Source organism: Mustelus asterias, chromosome 20 (genome assembly GCF_964213995.1).
Source record: "Mustelus asterias chromosome 20, sMusAst1.hap1.1, whole genome shotgun sequence".
Lineage (NCBI taxonomy): Eukaryota > Metazoa > Chordata > Chondrichthyes > Carcharhiniformes > Triakidae > Mustelus > Mustelus asterias.
Genome location: NC_135820.1, coordinates 64,102,597 through 64,118,267, shown reverse-complemented (window position 1 = coordinate 64,118,267; position 15,671 = coordinate 64,102,597). Strand labels below are relative to the sequence as shown.

At 41.3% G+C, this 15,671-nt stretch overlaps 1 protein-coding gene across 1 annotated transcript; it reads left to right on the top strand.

Annotated features, from left to right (window-relative positions):
- The first annotated feature begins 4,953 nt into the window (after nucleotides 1-4,953).
- Nucleotides 4,954-14,649, top strand: LOC144508321 (glucagon family neuropeptides-like). The gene is made up of 7 exons (XM_078236149.1): nucleotides 4,954-5,017; nucleotides 5,174-5,256; nucleotides 6,464-6,583; nucleotides 7,415-7,519; nucleotides 9,940-10,074; nucleotides 12,072-12,154; nucleotides 14,099-14,649. The coding sequence occupies exons 2-7, from the start codon at nucleotides 5,177-5,179 to the stop codon at nucleotides 14,104-14,106; spliced, it is 531 nt and encodes a 176-aa protein (XP_078092275.1). The 5' UTR covers nucleotides 4,954-5,017; nucleotides 5,174-5,176; the 3' UTR covers nucleotides 14,107-14,649.
- The last annotated feature ends 1,022 nt before the right edge of the window (nucleotides 14,650-15,671 follow it).

Sequence of the window (15,671 nt, the reverse complement as noted above, 5' to 3'; positions counted from 1 at the left end):
CTTCCCAGTACTCCCCTTTTTAACCCTGTAAATCGTAGACTTGATGTATTTTTTTTTCCAGCTAGCTCCAGCTATACAGCAAAGCCGGATACTACCTTCTCTGATCGAAACCCCCTCACCCCCTCCCTCTCTTTTAAAACCACACAGAGAACTTCTACCCTTTTTCAACTGCGTAGTGAGTTTCCTGCTCTGCTGTTACACGCTGCAACACATGCATGGACCCTGCAGCTTAGAGGAATCTACCCGATTTTATTTTCATAAGAAATGCAATATTTATTTTGTCCTTTTGTTTCTTACTTCACTGGCACTCCAACCTTTAATCCTGTTGTTGATTTTCCCCAGTCTTCTAATATTCGAGGTGTAAGGATCCATGATGCTTTTATTCTCTTAGGATCTTTTCTTGATGTAATGAAATCGCGGCTCATTATCAATTTTCTTTTTGTAATGTCTGAACTATGTTAAGGGCTGTGGGATTTACACAAAAAGAAAATGATACAGTTTGCACGCGTAGATTCAAAATAACAACAACAATGCAGGGGTTTTTGTCTTTATAGAATAGAAAATAAAACATAAACCTGTAAAACACCCGAATAACACCACTGTCAAGTCATGCAATCAGCTCTTAAAGCAATCATGCAACCACTTAAATATATAACACAATTAGGAAAGCAAAGAGAAGGCACGAAAAATATATTTATGACATCTCCTTGCAAGTTAACCCTTGGAACCCGAGTAACAGTCTGGTATTTCTGTACTCCACTGTTTCCACAGGCAACACATCCGTTCTGAGGTGCAGTGCCCAGTATTGGTGTAAAGGTTGCACAGTTAGATTTTAAAATGGATGACACTTTATATCACCAATGAAGTGATTGTATAACTGCTCTCAAATGTCTACTAACCGCAGCTTCTCTTAGATGGACAGCTGCAGTATATAAATCATGACAGAAAATGCTATAAAAATAGATCTGATAGCAACTGCCGAAAGAGTAACATAATTGACATTTCAAGTTGATAACATTTTATCAGTTCCAAACTTTAGAAAAATATTATTTCATGGGATGGGAGCATCGCTGGATAGGCCAGCACTTGTTTTCCATTCCTAATTGCACTTGGGAAGGTGGTGGTGAGCCATCTTCTTGAGCCACTTCAATTCATGTGGTGTAGGTACAGCTATAGTAATATTAGGCAGGAAATTCCAGGATTTTGACCCACCAATAGTGAGGAATTGCGAAATATTTCCAAGTCACAAAGTCTGTGGCATGGAGGGGAACCTGTGCCCACATTGGGGCATCAGCATGTGTCTGCTGCCTTAATTCTGCTAGGTGGTAAGGTCATAGGTCTGTTGAAGAGGACTTAGTGAGTTGTCACAGCATATCTTGCAGATGGTACACATTACTGGCATTGTGCACTAGTGGTAGAGAAAATGAATGTTTAAACTAGTGGATGGGGTGCCCATCAAACGGGTTGCTTAGATGGTGTCAAGCTTCATGAATGTTATTGAAGCTACACTCATCCAGTTATCATGCCCTTCACTTGGAATTGTACGTGGTAGATAAGCTTTGAGAGTCAGGAGGTGAGTTAATCACCACAGAATTCTCAGCCTCCAATCCACCCTTGTAGCTGGAGTATTTACATGGTTGTTTCAATTACGTTCCTGGTCAGTAATGACCTCCAAGATGTTGACAGTGGAGGTAGGGGGTGCCGAGGAGATTCACTAGGTTGATTCTGGAGTTCAGAGTGTTGGTTTATGAGGAGAGACTGAGTAGACTGGGACTATACTCACTGGAATTCAGAGGAATGAGGGAAGATCTTATAGAAACATGTAAGATTATGAAGGGGATAAGATAGAAGCAGGGAGGTTGTTTCCACTGGCAGGTGAAACTAGAACTAGGGGGCATAGCATAAAAATTAGGGGGAGCAGATTTAAGACTGAGTCAAGTAGGAACTTCTTCACTCAAAGGATTGTGAATCTGTGGAATTCCCTGCCCAGTGAAGCAGTTGAGACTACCTCATTAGATGTTTTTAAGGCAAGGATAGATAAATTTTTGAACAGTAAAGGAATTAAGGGTTATGGTGAGCGGGCAGGTAAGTGGAGCTGAGTCCACAAAAAGATCAGCCATGATCTTACTGAATGACGGAGCAGGCTTGTGGGGCCAGATGGCCTACTCTTGCTCCTAGTTCTTGTGTTCTTATTTCAGTAATGATAATGCTGTTAAATATCAAAGGGAGATGAAAGCTTCCCTCGCACTTTTGCTTGTGTGGTGCCAACGTTACTGCCAGTAGCCCAAGCCTGAATGTTATCCAGATTGTGCTGCATGTGGGCACAGACTGCTTCTGTATCTGAGAGGGTGCAAATGGTACTGTGCAAGCACCAGTGAACATCTAAACTTCTGACCTTGTAGTGAAGGGAAAGTCATTGGTGTAGCTGAAGATGGTTGTGCCTGGGACATTACCCTGAGGAACTCCTACAGCAATGTCCTGAGGCTGAGATGATAGGCCTCCAACAATCACAACCCATCTTCCTTTGGGTCAGGTAGGACTCCAACCAGTGGAGAGAATTTCCCTGATGGCCATTGATTTGAATTGACATGGTGTATTTAGTCAAAGGCTGCTTTGATGTCAAGGGCAGTCACTCTCACCTCACTTCTTTTGTCTATGTTTGGACCAAGGCTTTAATTAGTTCTAGAGCTCAGTATCCCTGGCAGAGCACAAACTGAGCTTCGGTGAGCAGTCGATTTCTGAGTAAGAAATATGTGTTGAATATTAATGAGATTATCTGATCGACGAATGCCCAACGTAGTCATACGTGCTTAAAGATTCCTCACGAAACGGTAAGTTTGCTGACGACACCAAGGTAGGTGGTGTTGTGGATAGTTTGGAGGGATGTCAGAAGATGCAGCGAGACATAGATAGAATGCAAGACTGGGCGGAGAAGTGGCAGATGGACTTCAACCCGGATAAGTGTGTGGTGATCCATTTTGGCAGATCCAATGGGATGAAGCAGCAGTATAATATGAAGGGTACCATTCTTAGCAGTGTAGAGGATCAGAAGGACCTTGGGGTCCGGGTCCATAGGACTCTTAAATCGGCCTCGCAGGTGGAGGATGCGGTCAAGAAGGCGTACGGCGTACTGGCCTTCATTAATCGAGGGATTGAGTTTAGGAGTCGGGAGATAATGCTGCAGCTTTATAGGACCCTGGTTAGACCCCACTTGGAGTACTGCGCGCAGTTCTGGTCACCTCATTACAGGAAAGATGTTGAAGCCATTGAAAGGGTGCAGAGGAAATTTACAAGGATGTTGCCTGGATTGGGGGGCATGCCTTATGAGGATAGGTTGAGGGAGCTTGGTCTCTTCTCCCTGGAGAGACGAAGGATGAGAGGTGACCTGATAGAGGTTTACAAGATGTTGAGAGGTCTGGATAGGGTAGACTCTCAGAGGCTATTTCCAAGGGCTGAAATGGTTGCTACGAGAGGACACAGGTTTAAGGTGCTGGGGGGTAGGTACAGAGGAGATGTCAGGGGTAAGTTTTTCACTCAGAGGGTGGTGGGTGAGTGGAATCGGCTGACGTCGGTGGTGGTGGAGGCAAACTCGTTGGGGTCTTTTAAGAGACTTCTGGATGAGTACATGGGATTTAATGGGATTGAGGGCTATAGATAGGCCTAGAGGTGGGGATGTGATCGGCGCAACTTGTGGGCCGAAGGGCCTGTTTGTGCTGTGGCTTTCTATGTTCTATGTTCTGGTAGAGGGCTTTCTAAGCATGTTGCTTTGTGAGTTTTAGAGCGCATTGCAGACGCATGGACAATTCCTGCTGCAAATATTGTTTAAGTATATCTGCATTCCCCACATCAAGGCTATAATTCCTATTATGAATATGTCCTTAGTTTTATGATAAATGAAATGACGATTTGGAAGCACTTCATTCCCGCTCAAAATCTGAGTAGTTTGAGACAAGCCTTCACCTCACCAGCACTGTGAATATTCAGAATACCAATAATTTCACTACTTGCTACAATTACACCCCAGCGTTGGACAATCAAGATGCGTTAAGCATCTTCAAGCGCCCCATGGGCAGAGGGGTAAATTTGAAATTACTCAGCAAAGTTAGAACCTGCAAAATGTCTCGATTTTGAGGCGTTCTCTTGCCCTCTGTCGATTTTCCTTTTTTTTAAAAAAAATGAACTCAATGTACTTTGTGCGTATTTAAAGGAATGTTGCACAGGCATTTCTGTTTGCTGTCTGAAGGACAAATTACTGTTATGAGGATAGTGTTAATTGCACACTGTCTTTACTGTTTCAGAACATCATGATTATAGCCTATTTAAATGAAGTATTCCCCCCTCCCCCCACTTACACAGGTGTTCCCCCATATTGCATAGTAACCATTCCCCTTCACTTTTCCCTACATGGAATCTATTTTGACATTTTTTAGAATGTAGGGAAGAAGTTTGGGGTGGGGTGCAGTTTCTCATTTTTAGACGGACCGCCTGCCTATTTCCAATGTTTTCAAATTTTCCCACAATCTCTAGTTGTTCTTTTTAATCTCTGTTTATATATATATATATATATATATCCGATTTGCTTCCTTCACTTTGGAACACTGTAGATTTTAATGTTTTTTTAAGTGTCAAGCTCTAAGCACAACAAACACATTCTCCCCCCACCCCCAAAAACATAAACCTTTTAGAAATGTGTTTATTGATGTATTTGGTATGGACATTGCATATAAGCAATGCTGTTGGCAAGAAAGCAAAATAATCAGCTGGAAAGTGCCTGAATCCCTGAATAAAATGCGTTAAGCAGTATATGCGCCAGTGTTCTCATTACTTTCTTATGGAGAGAAAAAAAACAATAAACTACGTAAATTAAGTGTGGTGTAGGCGTCGGTATCGCCCTCCCTCTCCGGTCGCCACTGGCAATATAAATAAGCTGGCAAAGGAACCGAGTTCAAACAGCCGAGCAGTTCAGCAGCTGCCAAACTCGACTCGACCCTCCAGCCACTATCGAAAACCACCAGGGGTAAGTAAGTTTGCTCTGCACACCGCGTTCTGCATTATACTTCGAAAGATTCAAAGTCTTTTTTTTCCCCCAAGCAACGGTTTTCACAACTCTTGTGCAATTTTAAATGATTTATTATCAACTCTTGTTTTTTTCCCCCTCTCTGTCTAACAACAGACAATGCTGGGCAGAGCTTCCCTCCTAGTGTTTTACTGTCTGACCGTGCACACACTGTGTTCACCGGTGTATCCAGTCTTGAGGTGAGTCCGGCGATTGTACTATAGATTGTATAGTCAGTGTCACATCTATTGCATTCGGCAGAACTGTTCGGCAGTAGCAGACCTGTTTCTCTAGGATAATCTAAGGCAGTGAGGGAGAATGTCAGTATGAACCGAAGTGAAGCTGAATTATCCACAAAGTTTGGTGAATTAAATGTGTTTACATTTTGAATTTGAAATATCCGATTTTGCATTAAATAATATCGAATTACAAAAGAAGGATTGCTTCTCCAGTCGTCAAATATATTTCTCCTCCATATAGTACATACATATATATGTGTGCATACTATATAGCACTGCTGCCTCACAGCGCCAGGGACCCAGCTTCGATTCCTGGCTTGGGTCACTGAGTGGAGTTTGCATGTTTTCCCCATGTCTGCATGGGTTTCCTCCGGGTGCTTTGGTTTCCTCCCACAATCCTAAAGACGTGCTGGTTAAGTGCATTGGCCATGCTAAATTCTCCCTCAGTGTACCTGAACAGGCACCAGAATGTGGCAACTAGAGCATTTTCACAGTAACTTCATTGCAGTGTTAATGTAAAGCCTACTTGTGACTAATAAATACACTTTATATACTACATATACTATGCATAGTACTCTCTATATATAATATACATGTGTGTGTGCACATAGTGTATAGTTCCGTTTTAGTGTAACCTTAAGGGCTCCCTTAACCTGTTTTATTGGTTTTGATGTGAGATTCACACTGGCATAAGTGTCAAAAGTTAATTAAATGTTGTCAAACAAACCAGTGTGTTTTAACGGGATAAAACTCAACTGGTCTCAGTCAATGCTAGTAACAGTAACTGCAAGATTTCTGCTAAATGTAAGCAAGGTCCGGAATACAGTATAATGTTTGTGAGTGGATAATACAAAAATGAAAAAGAAAAAAAAGATAGGTGACAATTTAAGATTACAAAAGTGAAATACTAAAATCATGTATTCCCCAGACTCGACTTCCCAATACTGTGATAGACGAATTGGTGGGAAAACACGTTTTGAATCCCCACTGTATTAAGATATGATTAATCGCTTAAAGATTAATAGATAAGTTTTACATAATTGTTTGATGTATTGTGTGCAGTGATCCAATAATTTACACTTCAAAGTCTATTAAGGCAGTTACAGATTGCTATTCGTAACCTTCTTCTTGTAATTAAGCAAGGACTCTTCTCTGTCTCTGACCGTAGATTTGAAAATAGGTCAACACTGGGGAGATTGCTCACCTCCCCAGGAGAGGAGAGCGACATTGCCCTAGCTGACGGGATCTCTGAGGACAATGAGTCTGCCCTGGACTCCACTGGCAAACGGTGAGTCCAGACACTGTTAGCTCAAAATTTACACTGTAATAGATGCATCTATACAATCACTTGTGTATTTGACATCTGTGCTACCTAGATTTCACCCTCATTCACCATCATTTCACCCTCTGTCCATTCAAGGCATATTCCCTGTATGCTGTGTGTAATCCAAGTTGTAAACGTATTTATAAATGGGTTCAACAATTCACTATTTAGAGGAACAATCTCTTCTCCTAAAACATTTGTGAGACATGTTCTGCCTTTTGCAATGTCTAGTAGTGGTTTGCTTAGATAACCAAACTAACCCATCACTCTGACAGAATGTCATTTCTTGATTTCTGCAGTCCAACTTTCTCACAACATCAATGCTTATGCATCTGAGTAACAGAATTGTAAAACTTGCTGGGAGGTCAGCAGCAATTGCGAGGTATAGGATTAAAAACCTATGTCAAACTAAATTATCTTTCCAGATTCCCTGGTTGTGCCTATTGGGTTTGCATGTATCATCTAATGTTAAATTTCTCCTGTGAACTTTTCATTAATTCAGTTTTCTGTCCAATGCACCTGTCATTCACTGTTCAACATAAACACGATTACTATGTTTGTATGTTACTCTCTGTTCTATCCTCAGTTGTAATGCTGATATCTTCACCCCCATTTTGACTCTGATGGGTAATGATTAAAATGTTTATGATGAAATAAAGCATTAAAATATTTCTCAAGGTTGCGGCTTGTCTGGTTGATGGAGTTTCATCAAAAAAAAACTTAAGTACACTTTATTAGAAGTTGATTAATTCCAATGTGACTTTAATAATTCTTGCTGCTTATTTATACATTCAGAACTGAAAGGCATGCAGATGCAATATTCACCAACACCTACAGGAAAGTCCTTGGCCAAATATCTGCAAGGAAGCTTCTGCAGACAATTATGGGCAAAAGATTGGGGTGAGCCAACACTTCTCCAATTTGCTGTGATTTATTTTGTAGCGCTTTATCAGTTTAAATGCCTCTCTCTCAGTTTCTAATAATGTGATGTTAATTGCCTGAAATTTTATTCCAAAGAATATAATTTCGTTGGGTCACTGTCTGTGTCGAGTTTGCACTTGCTCCCCGTGTCTGCGTGGGTTTCCTCTGGGTGCTCCGGTTTCCTCCCACAGTCCAAAGATGTGCAGGTTAGGTTGATTGGCCATGCTAAATTGATCCTAATGTCAGGGGCATTAGCAGGGTAAATGAGGGTTACGGGAATAGGGCCTGGGTGGGATCATAGTTGGTACAGACCCGATGGGCCAAATGGCTTCCTTCTGTACTGTAGGGGTTCTATGATTCTAATATTTGATCAAAAAATCGCTTTAAAATGGATTACATCCATTGACATTAACGTTAACCTTGGTTACCACTGCTGGTTCACAGCGCCAGGGATCTGGGTTCGATTCCTGGCTTGGGTCACTGTCTGTGTGGAGTCTGCACATTCTCCCCGTGTCTGCATGGGTTTTCCCCGGGTGCTCCGGTTTCCTCCAAAGACGTGCTGGTTAGGTGCATTGGCCATGCTAAATTCTCCCTCAGTGTACCCAAACAGGTGTCGGAGTGTGGCAACTAGGGGATATTCATAGTAACTTCATTGCAGTGTTAATGTATGTTTACTTGTGAGAATAATAAATAAATAATAATAACTTTATAAAAATAAATAAATAGAGAATGGTAACTTAATTACAGGCACCCAAACTACCCTGGAACACTTAGATGCCAAAAGAAAATCATCAAAAGATACAAAAAGAAACAGTAATATATTCCATAGGTAGATAAGTAACAAAAGAAAGATTAAGGATCTAAGGTAGGGGTAGGGCTACTAAGGGATAGACAACGTGAAATCACAAGCAATAACAGTGAAGTGGCAGAAATATTGAATTTTGCCTCAGGTTTTTACCAGGGAGCATAACAAAGGGGACATGTTATTCCTACATAGATCAAAAATGGACTTCTGAGGGGGATAATTGACAAGTTAGACAAACTTAGAGAGGATTGAACCTCGGTTCTGATGCATTATAGCCAGGCATTCTCAAACAGGTTAGGGAGGAGATATCTATATTCAGAGAGGGAGACAGATTACATACAGGGAACTAGTAAGCGTAATGTTGGTGGCAGAAAATATATTAGAACCTTTACTCAAAGTTGTAATAGAAAACATCTCGAAAGCTGAAAATATAATAAAGAACAATCAGCTCGGATTTTAAAAGGGAAGGTCATACTGTACCAACCTTATTGAATTATTTGAAGAAAAATTAGATAAGGGTAACATAGCGGAGGTGATACATTTGGGATCTAAAATGCCTCTGATAAATAGAATCCCCCAATTAAGGTCAGAGCATTTGGAGACAGGGGACAAGGAGCAGAATGGATAGTAAATTGGTTACAAATAGAAAACTAAAAAGTAAGGAGTGAAAGGCAGTTACTCAGACTAGCAGGAGGTGGAAAATTATGTTCCACAAGGATTGGTGCCGAGATCACTGTTCACCATTTCTTTAAATTATTTGGACTAGGCAATTGGAAATACAATATGGAAATGTGCAGATAGCACCAAATTGGGGGAGGGGGGTGTACTTATAGTTAAAACTGAAAAAAGCGAAATACCAAGAACACATTCACAAACACGGTCATGTAAATGGAAAATTAGCATCATAAAATAAAATGGGTGCACCACAGAAGGAAGCCAATCACTCCCTCGAGTCTGTGCCAGCTCGCTGCAAGAACAAGTTAACTAGTCCCACCTCTCCCCTGTCCCTTCCCCTTGGCCCTGTATCTTTCTTCTTTAGGTGCCTGTTTGAAATAAGTGTAAGGGGTGCAATTTAGTAGGAGGAAAAATGAGGCACAGAGGCTTTGAAAAATAATAAGGGATATTTATAGCATTTCCCTAGACTTCAATGTTCTCTCATTGAATAGCTAAATAGCATATTCCTTTTAGAGTAAAGTTTGGCCTAAGTACCTTCACTGGCAGAGTAATAACAGTTCATCTCAGTATTTGTGCATGAAATCCACTGCGTTTTCGGTACACAGTGAGTTTATTTGAATACATAATATACATACTTTTTATATAGAGTCGCTGTAGCTTTGGTGAATTCATTGTAAACTGAATGTGTTACTCAGCATGATGCATACATGATACTGGTGCTTTATGAAAGGATATATTGTTTGGTTACCTGTGGGTGCAACAGTGAAAATTGCAGTTATTAGCCTTTAGGCCCTTCCCTGCTAAGAGATTGTGAACTGTTAAAATACAGTGTATGTGGTTTAAGTTAAGTAATATAATTTCAAACTACCATCCTCAAACCATTGTAATATCTGGGAATAATTTTGTCTTTTTAAAATAGTGATAGCAGCCTTGAGGAAGAGCCTGAACTCTTAGCCAAGAGACATTCTGATGACATCTTTACAGATACCTATGCTCGTTACCAGAGGCAGATGGCAATCAGAAAATACTTGGCTGCAATTCTGGGCAATCAAAGGTATAATTAATATTCCAAGCTAATTGGCATTAACAAGTGGCATGTTTCACTACTAACACACTGTGTCCAAACACTAATTTTGTGACATAAAGGTTATCCATTTTGATACATAAAATAATGAGAGTCCCATTAACTAAAAGTGGAATGTAAATAAAAAAATCATATAGCTCCATTGTGACCAATCATAGAAATCATAGAAACCCTACAGTGCGGAAGGAGGCCATTCGGCCCATCGAGTCTGCACCGACCACAATCCCACCCAGGCCCTACCCCCACATATTTACTTGCTAATCCCTCTAACCTACGCATCTCAGGATGACAACTTCCCCATCCAATGGAGAACTGATCTATATAGAATAGAATGTTCCAGTTTCAGTTCGTAGTAGCAATTGGGACATTACAATTAGCCTCAACTTACTTGGGATAAGGAAGAGGAAAATGATCCATGATTCTTCCCCAGTATGAAATTCATTGACCCCCCTTCTGGAAAAGTACATTTGTGCGGCAAGGGCTGAAAATAAAGTTGGAATTAGTTGGATATCCACATTGATAAAATAGCCCACCTACACTCAGTAGCTGGGTTGGATGTTCAGATGTTAGTTGTGGCTCAGAGGGTAGGGGTCTTGCCTCTATGTGAGAAGCCAAGCTTCACTCCAGAGCCTGGAGCAGAGAATCACACTGACACTCCTGTGCAGTACTGAGGGAGCCTTCATTTCTGGAGGTGTCACCTATCAGATTAGATGTTAAACTAAATTGTCTGCTCTGTTCATGTGCATCTCCACTTCCCCAAAAGGTTAAACTCATCCGTTATGCAGGAATACTCTAGGTTCAATCCATGGTCTGTACTCAGTTATTGTCTTCGGTTCTGATACTGATAAGGGCTGGGGGGTTCTCGGCTACAAAAATTGGTCTGCATGCTCCCGGCATTGAAAGGGGAAACAAACTATGATGGCAAGAAAGAGTGGAAGTGAGTTCAACAAGAGCAGGATGGGTCTCAACTATAGCACCTCAATGGTAAGATGGCTAATGCTCACGATCTGATGAAGGACTAGCAATTCAGAGGCCAGGCAAAAGAAAATTGGGGACATGCGTTCATATCCCAGCACAACAGCTGGTGAAATTTAATTAATGAAATCTGGAATTGAAAACTAACCTCAGTAATGGTGACCAATCAAACCATTGTTGTAAAAACCCATATGGCTCATTGATGTCCTTTTAGGAAGAAAATCTGCCATCCTTGTTTGGCCTATATGTGACTCCAGATCCTCATCAATAAGTGGTGCAGCAAGCCACTCACTTAGTTCAAGGTTTGGGCAATAAATGCTGTCCTTACCTGTGACACCCATATCCCATGAAAGAATAAATAAAAATAAAAATCTAGACTTGTGTATAAAGAGCAGATATTGGGACTCTTGTAGGAATGTACCCAGCAAAGCGGCCAACACATTCATGAGAGGAGGTAAAGGTAAAATTAGCCAAAGAATAAAATATCTGCTCCCAACTACACAATGGCTATAATTTTACTGGCACGCCCGCTCCAATTCTGGGACAGGCTAGGCTCAGAGGATGGCATTCTCTGTTGGTCTCGGGTGGGATTGTATGGCCGGACGTACGGGTAAAATTCCACACTTTATTTCTATTCTGTGCTCTGAAACTATCACAGAACTAAAAATATGTGACATAAGTTAAATAACATAACTTCAAATTATCATCCTTGAATTGAGGAAGTATTACAAGACATGGACCAGAGTTCTCTGGTGGTTCACACCTTGCTGCCGGCAGCCAGCAAGAATGGAGAATTTGGCGCTCAGCCAAATCTCTGTTCACTGCAGTGGGACAGGAAAATCCCAGCTGTGGGCAAGGTTGGAAAATCCGGCCTATCATTACTTACTAGTAATGGAGGCCACATTTAAAATAAAGTACCAGCAGGGTTAGGATTAGGTTTAGGGATTTTAAAAATCAGTTTGGAGTTGAAAATTGTTTGTGATCTGCTGCAGACTTGAAAATATAAATGTACGGCAGCTCCCTGAGGATGTCTCTGCAGCCCTGGAAGCAACTTATGGAATCAATCCCAGTAATGGTGAGTTTTTGCTGTTATTGAGTTCTCCTTCCCTTTCCTCCTTCAATTTCTTCACTTCCCCTTTTCAAAGCAATAATGGAGGTCACCCTCATGCTTTTTGTCATGGGTGACCTCATAACAGGTGTTGATTCAAATGAATGTTCCCATTCTAAACCACTGAGGAATTTGACTTATAAGTGTCCCCGAATAATAGTGACAATCAGGGGCTCCGGTTTAATTTATTTTCCCTAGACTTTTGAAAGCCAGCAATGATGAGTGAAGCATCTATTGCTGCTTAAACACAATCAGCTAACTCAACACTTGCTGAGGATTGAACCTAAACATTTCATGGTCTATGTGACGTATTACATGGATACATTTATCATAGAGTCATAGAATCCCTACAGTGCAGAAGGAGGCCATTCGGCCCATCGAGTCTGCACCGACCACAATCCCACCCAGGCCCTACCCCCACATATTTACCCGCTAATCCCTCTAACCTACGCATCCCAGGACTCTAAGGGGCAATTTTTAACCTGGCCAATCAACCTAACCCGCACATTTTTGGACTGCTCCACTGAGTCAACAATTGTCACACTTGATACAAACTGTGATCAGGAGGATGCACACATATTATTGCTATGATGTCTAACTTAATGCTCCTATCCATTATCTGGGGTCCACTTAGCAAGTGTTCAAAACCTCGGTACCTCATTTTCAAATGACTAGCACTAGGCAGCAAGTCTTGGCTAGTGGGCGAAAATTGAGAATGGTCTGCTTGGTGTTATATTGGTTTCAAGGTGTCCATAGATGATTGGAACTAAGGCGAGGGCAGCATGGTGGCACAATAGTTAGCACTGCTGTCTCACAACGCCAAGGGCCCGGATTCGATTCTGGCCTTGGATGACTGGGGTTTGCCCATTCTTCCCGTGTCTGCATGGGTTTACTCCAGGTGCTGCAGTTTCCTCCTGAAGTCCAAAGATGTGCGGGTTAGGTGGATTGGCCATGCTAAATTATCCCTTAGTGTCTCAAGATGAGTAGGTTAGGGGGATTAGCGCGGTAAATATGTGGGGCTACGGGGATAGAGCCTGGGTGGGATGCTCTGTTGGAGACTCAATGGTCTGAATGGCCTCCTTCTGCATGGTAGGGATTCTATGAAACCTCTGCAGCAAACTCCAGTCCTTGAGCTAAACAGGTCCACAGTAATCCCAGAACACTGTTGGTGATTGATCAGCCAGTTTGGTTCATGGATGGAGCTTGGAGAGATGGGCCTACCATGGAGGTGAACATTTATCCCATCTGATACCAGTCAAGGTATAGTGGTTCTGGTTGAACAAGCAGCACAAACCTTCTTACTGATCTGTGTTGCTGAATTATGCAAATGTTAGCTGCTTAATCTACAGCAGTCTAGACTTCTGTTTAGTTGTCTGGCTCCTTGGGCTTTGCTGGGCCCAATTAAAGTTTATTTATTAGTCACAAGTAAGGCTTACATTAACACTGCAATGAAGATACTGTGAAATTCCCCTAGTCGCCACACTCCGGCACCTGTTCAGGCCAATGCACCGAACCAGCATGTCTTTCTGACTGTGGGAGGAAACTGGAGCACCCAGGGGAAACCCACACAGACACGGGAAGAATGTGCAAACTCTACACAGTCAATGACCCAAGCTGGGAATTGAACCTGGGTCCCTAGTGCTGTGAGGCAGCAGTGCTAACCACTGTGCCACACAATTACTCTTGATTTAAGCATTTGTTGGGGGGGGGGAGCCCCTACAATGATAGAATGCATAATCCATGTCAAAAGAATAAAAATTCTCCCTGTGTGGATTTCTTAGCCCAGATGTCAGATACCCAAGTTAACCACAACAAAATTGCTTAACTAAAATCTCAAGTCTTATCCACATACGAATGCATTATTAATGGAATCGAAATAAAAGTTGATAAAATTATTTCTTTTTCTCACAGGTATTTAATGGAAGAAGTGACAATTCTCCACCCTAATGGTTCATAAATTTCCTTTCCGAGATAAATTCTTCATTAAATTATTTTTTGACGCACAGTATTATGCACTAAATTTATTGATAGAGTTAATGGTAAACATTATTTTGGTATAGAAATTTGTATTGTAATGTCACATTAAAGCTACATCCGCATGATTGATAAGAATATACTGTCTATTTCATTCATTTTTGCTCTCAATGTAATTCAGTCATCAATGTTCATGAAGACAGTGCAGTTACCCTCATTGTAATTCTATTATTCTTCCTGGCTGCTTTGAAGGCTTTCTTTTATTTTGTGTGCAGGAATCAGTGCAGTTTAATTCTTAAGTGAAATGATGTGTTACTATGAGACTAACCACACAACCATCACCTTAACTGGAATGTCATCTTGAATAAAACATTTAAGTACCATTTATTGAATTGGACTAGTTCTTCTTGAAATGCTATTGTAAGATTGAATGTAATGAGTCATAATGTATTGGTCATCTTTGAGAAATATAATGACTACAATTTCTTAACGAATGACGTGTGCTTAATGTATTGTCTAAGCCCAGCAGTAATATGGTCATACATCCCAGCATCCTAATACTGGAATAATGTAAAGTATGAGGTACCAATAACGTCCAAATCCACTGGGCAGGTTTCCTTATTCTGTTAATTGGTTATATGTGTGTTTACCCAGGAGTTAACTGGGTTCAAACAATAGTGCAAATATATACAAACTGAAATATCTTCCAAACACTATTTACAATACATACTTAAAATCTAATTGATTTTAATTGTCCATTTGCAATTAATCATAACCTGCCTGAAGCAAAATCAGAATGGTTATGTGATGAAATATGTATCTGAAATGATAAAGTCAGTGTTTTATCACTAATTTAGCACATGGCTTAAGTTCAGAAGTTCATAAGATACAGGAGCAGAATTGGGCCGTTCGATCCATCGAGTCCACTCTGCCATTCGATCATGGCTGATATGCTCCTCATCTCCATTTTCCTGCCTTCTCCCCAGAACCCTTTCAACCCATTACCAATTAAAAATCTGTCTAACTCCTCCTTAAATTTACTCACTGTCCCAGCATCCGCACTTTGGGGTAGCGAATTTGACAGATTCACAATCCTTTGGGAGAAGTAGTTTCTCCTCAACTCTGTTTTAAATTTGCTACGCCTTATCCTAAGGCTATGGCCTATCATCCTAGAATGCCCCACAAGAGGAAGCATCTGCTCCACGTCTACCTTATCCATACCTTTTATCATCTTACATTTCCGCCAAGGCAGGTTTTGCCCACGAGGCAGACAGCCAATAAGGCTCATTCAAAGCCATGTTAAGGGGATGGAAAGGAAGTTCACTGGGATTTTCCTGAAGCATTAAGGGGCTACCTCATGGAGACAGTCAACCAGAAGAAGACCAAGGGCTTGTGATCCAAGCAGGCCCACAAACCCTCCCAGCCTGCCAGGGTGCAGGCTCAACTAAAAGTCGCTCTGTACAGGGATTCCTCTCCAAATATGGAGGCCTGGCTAAGTGTGCATTTCCAA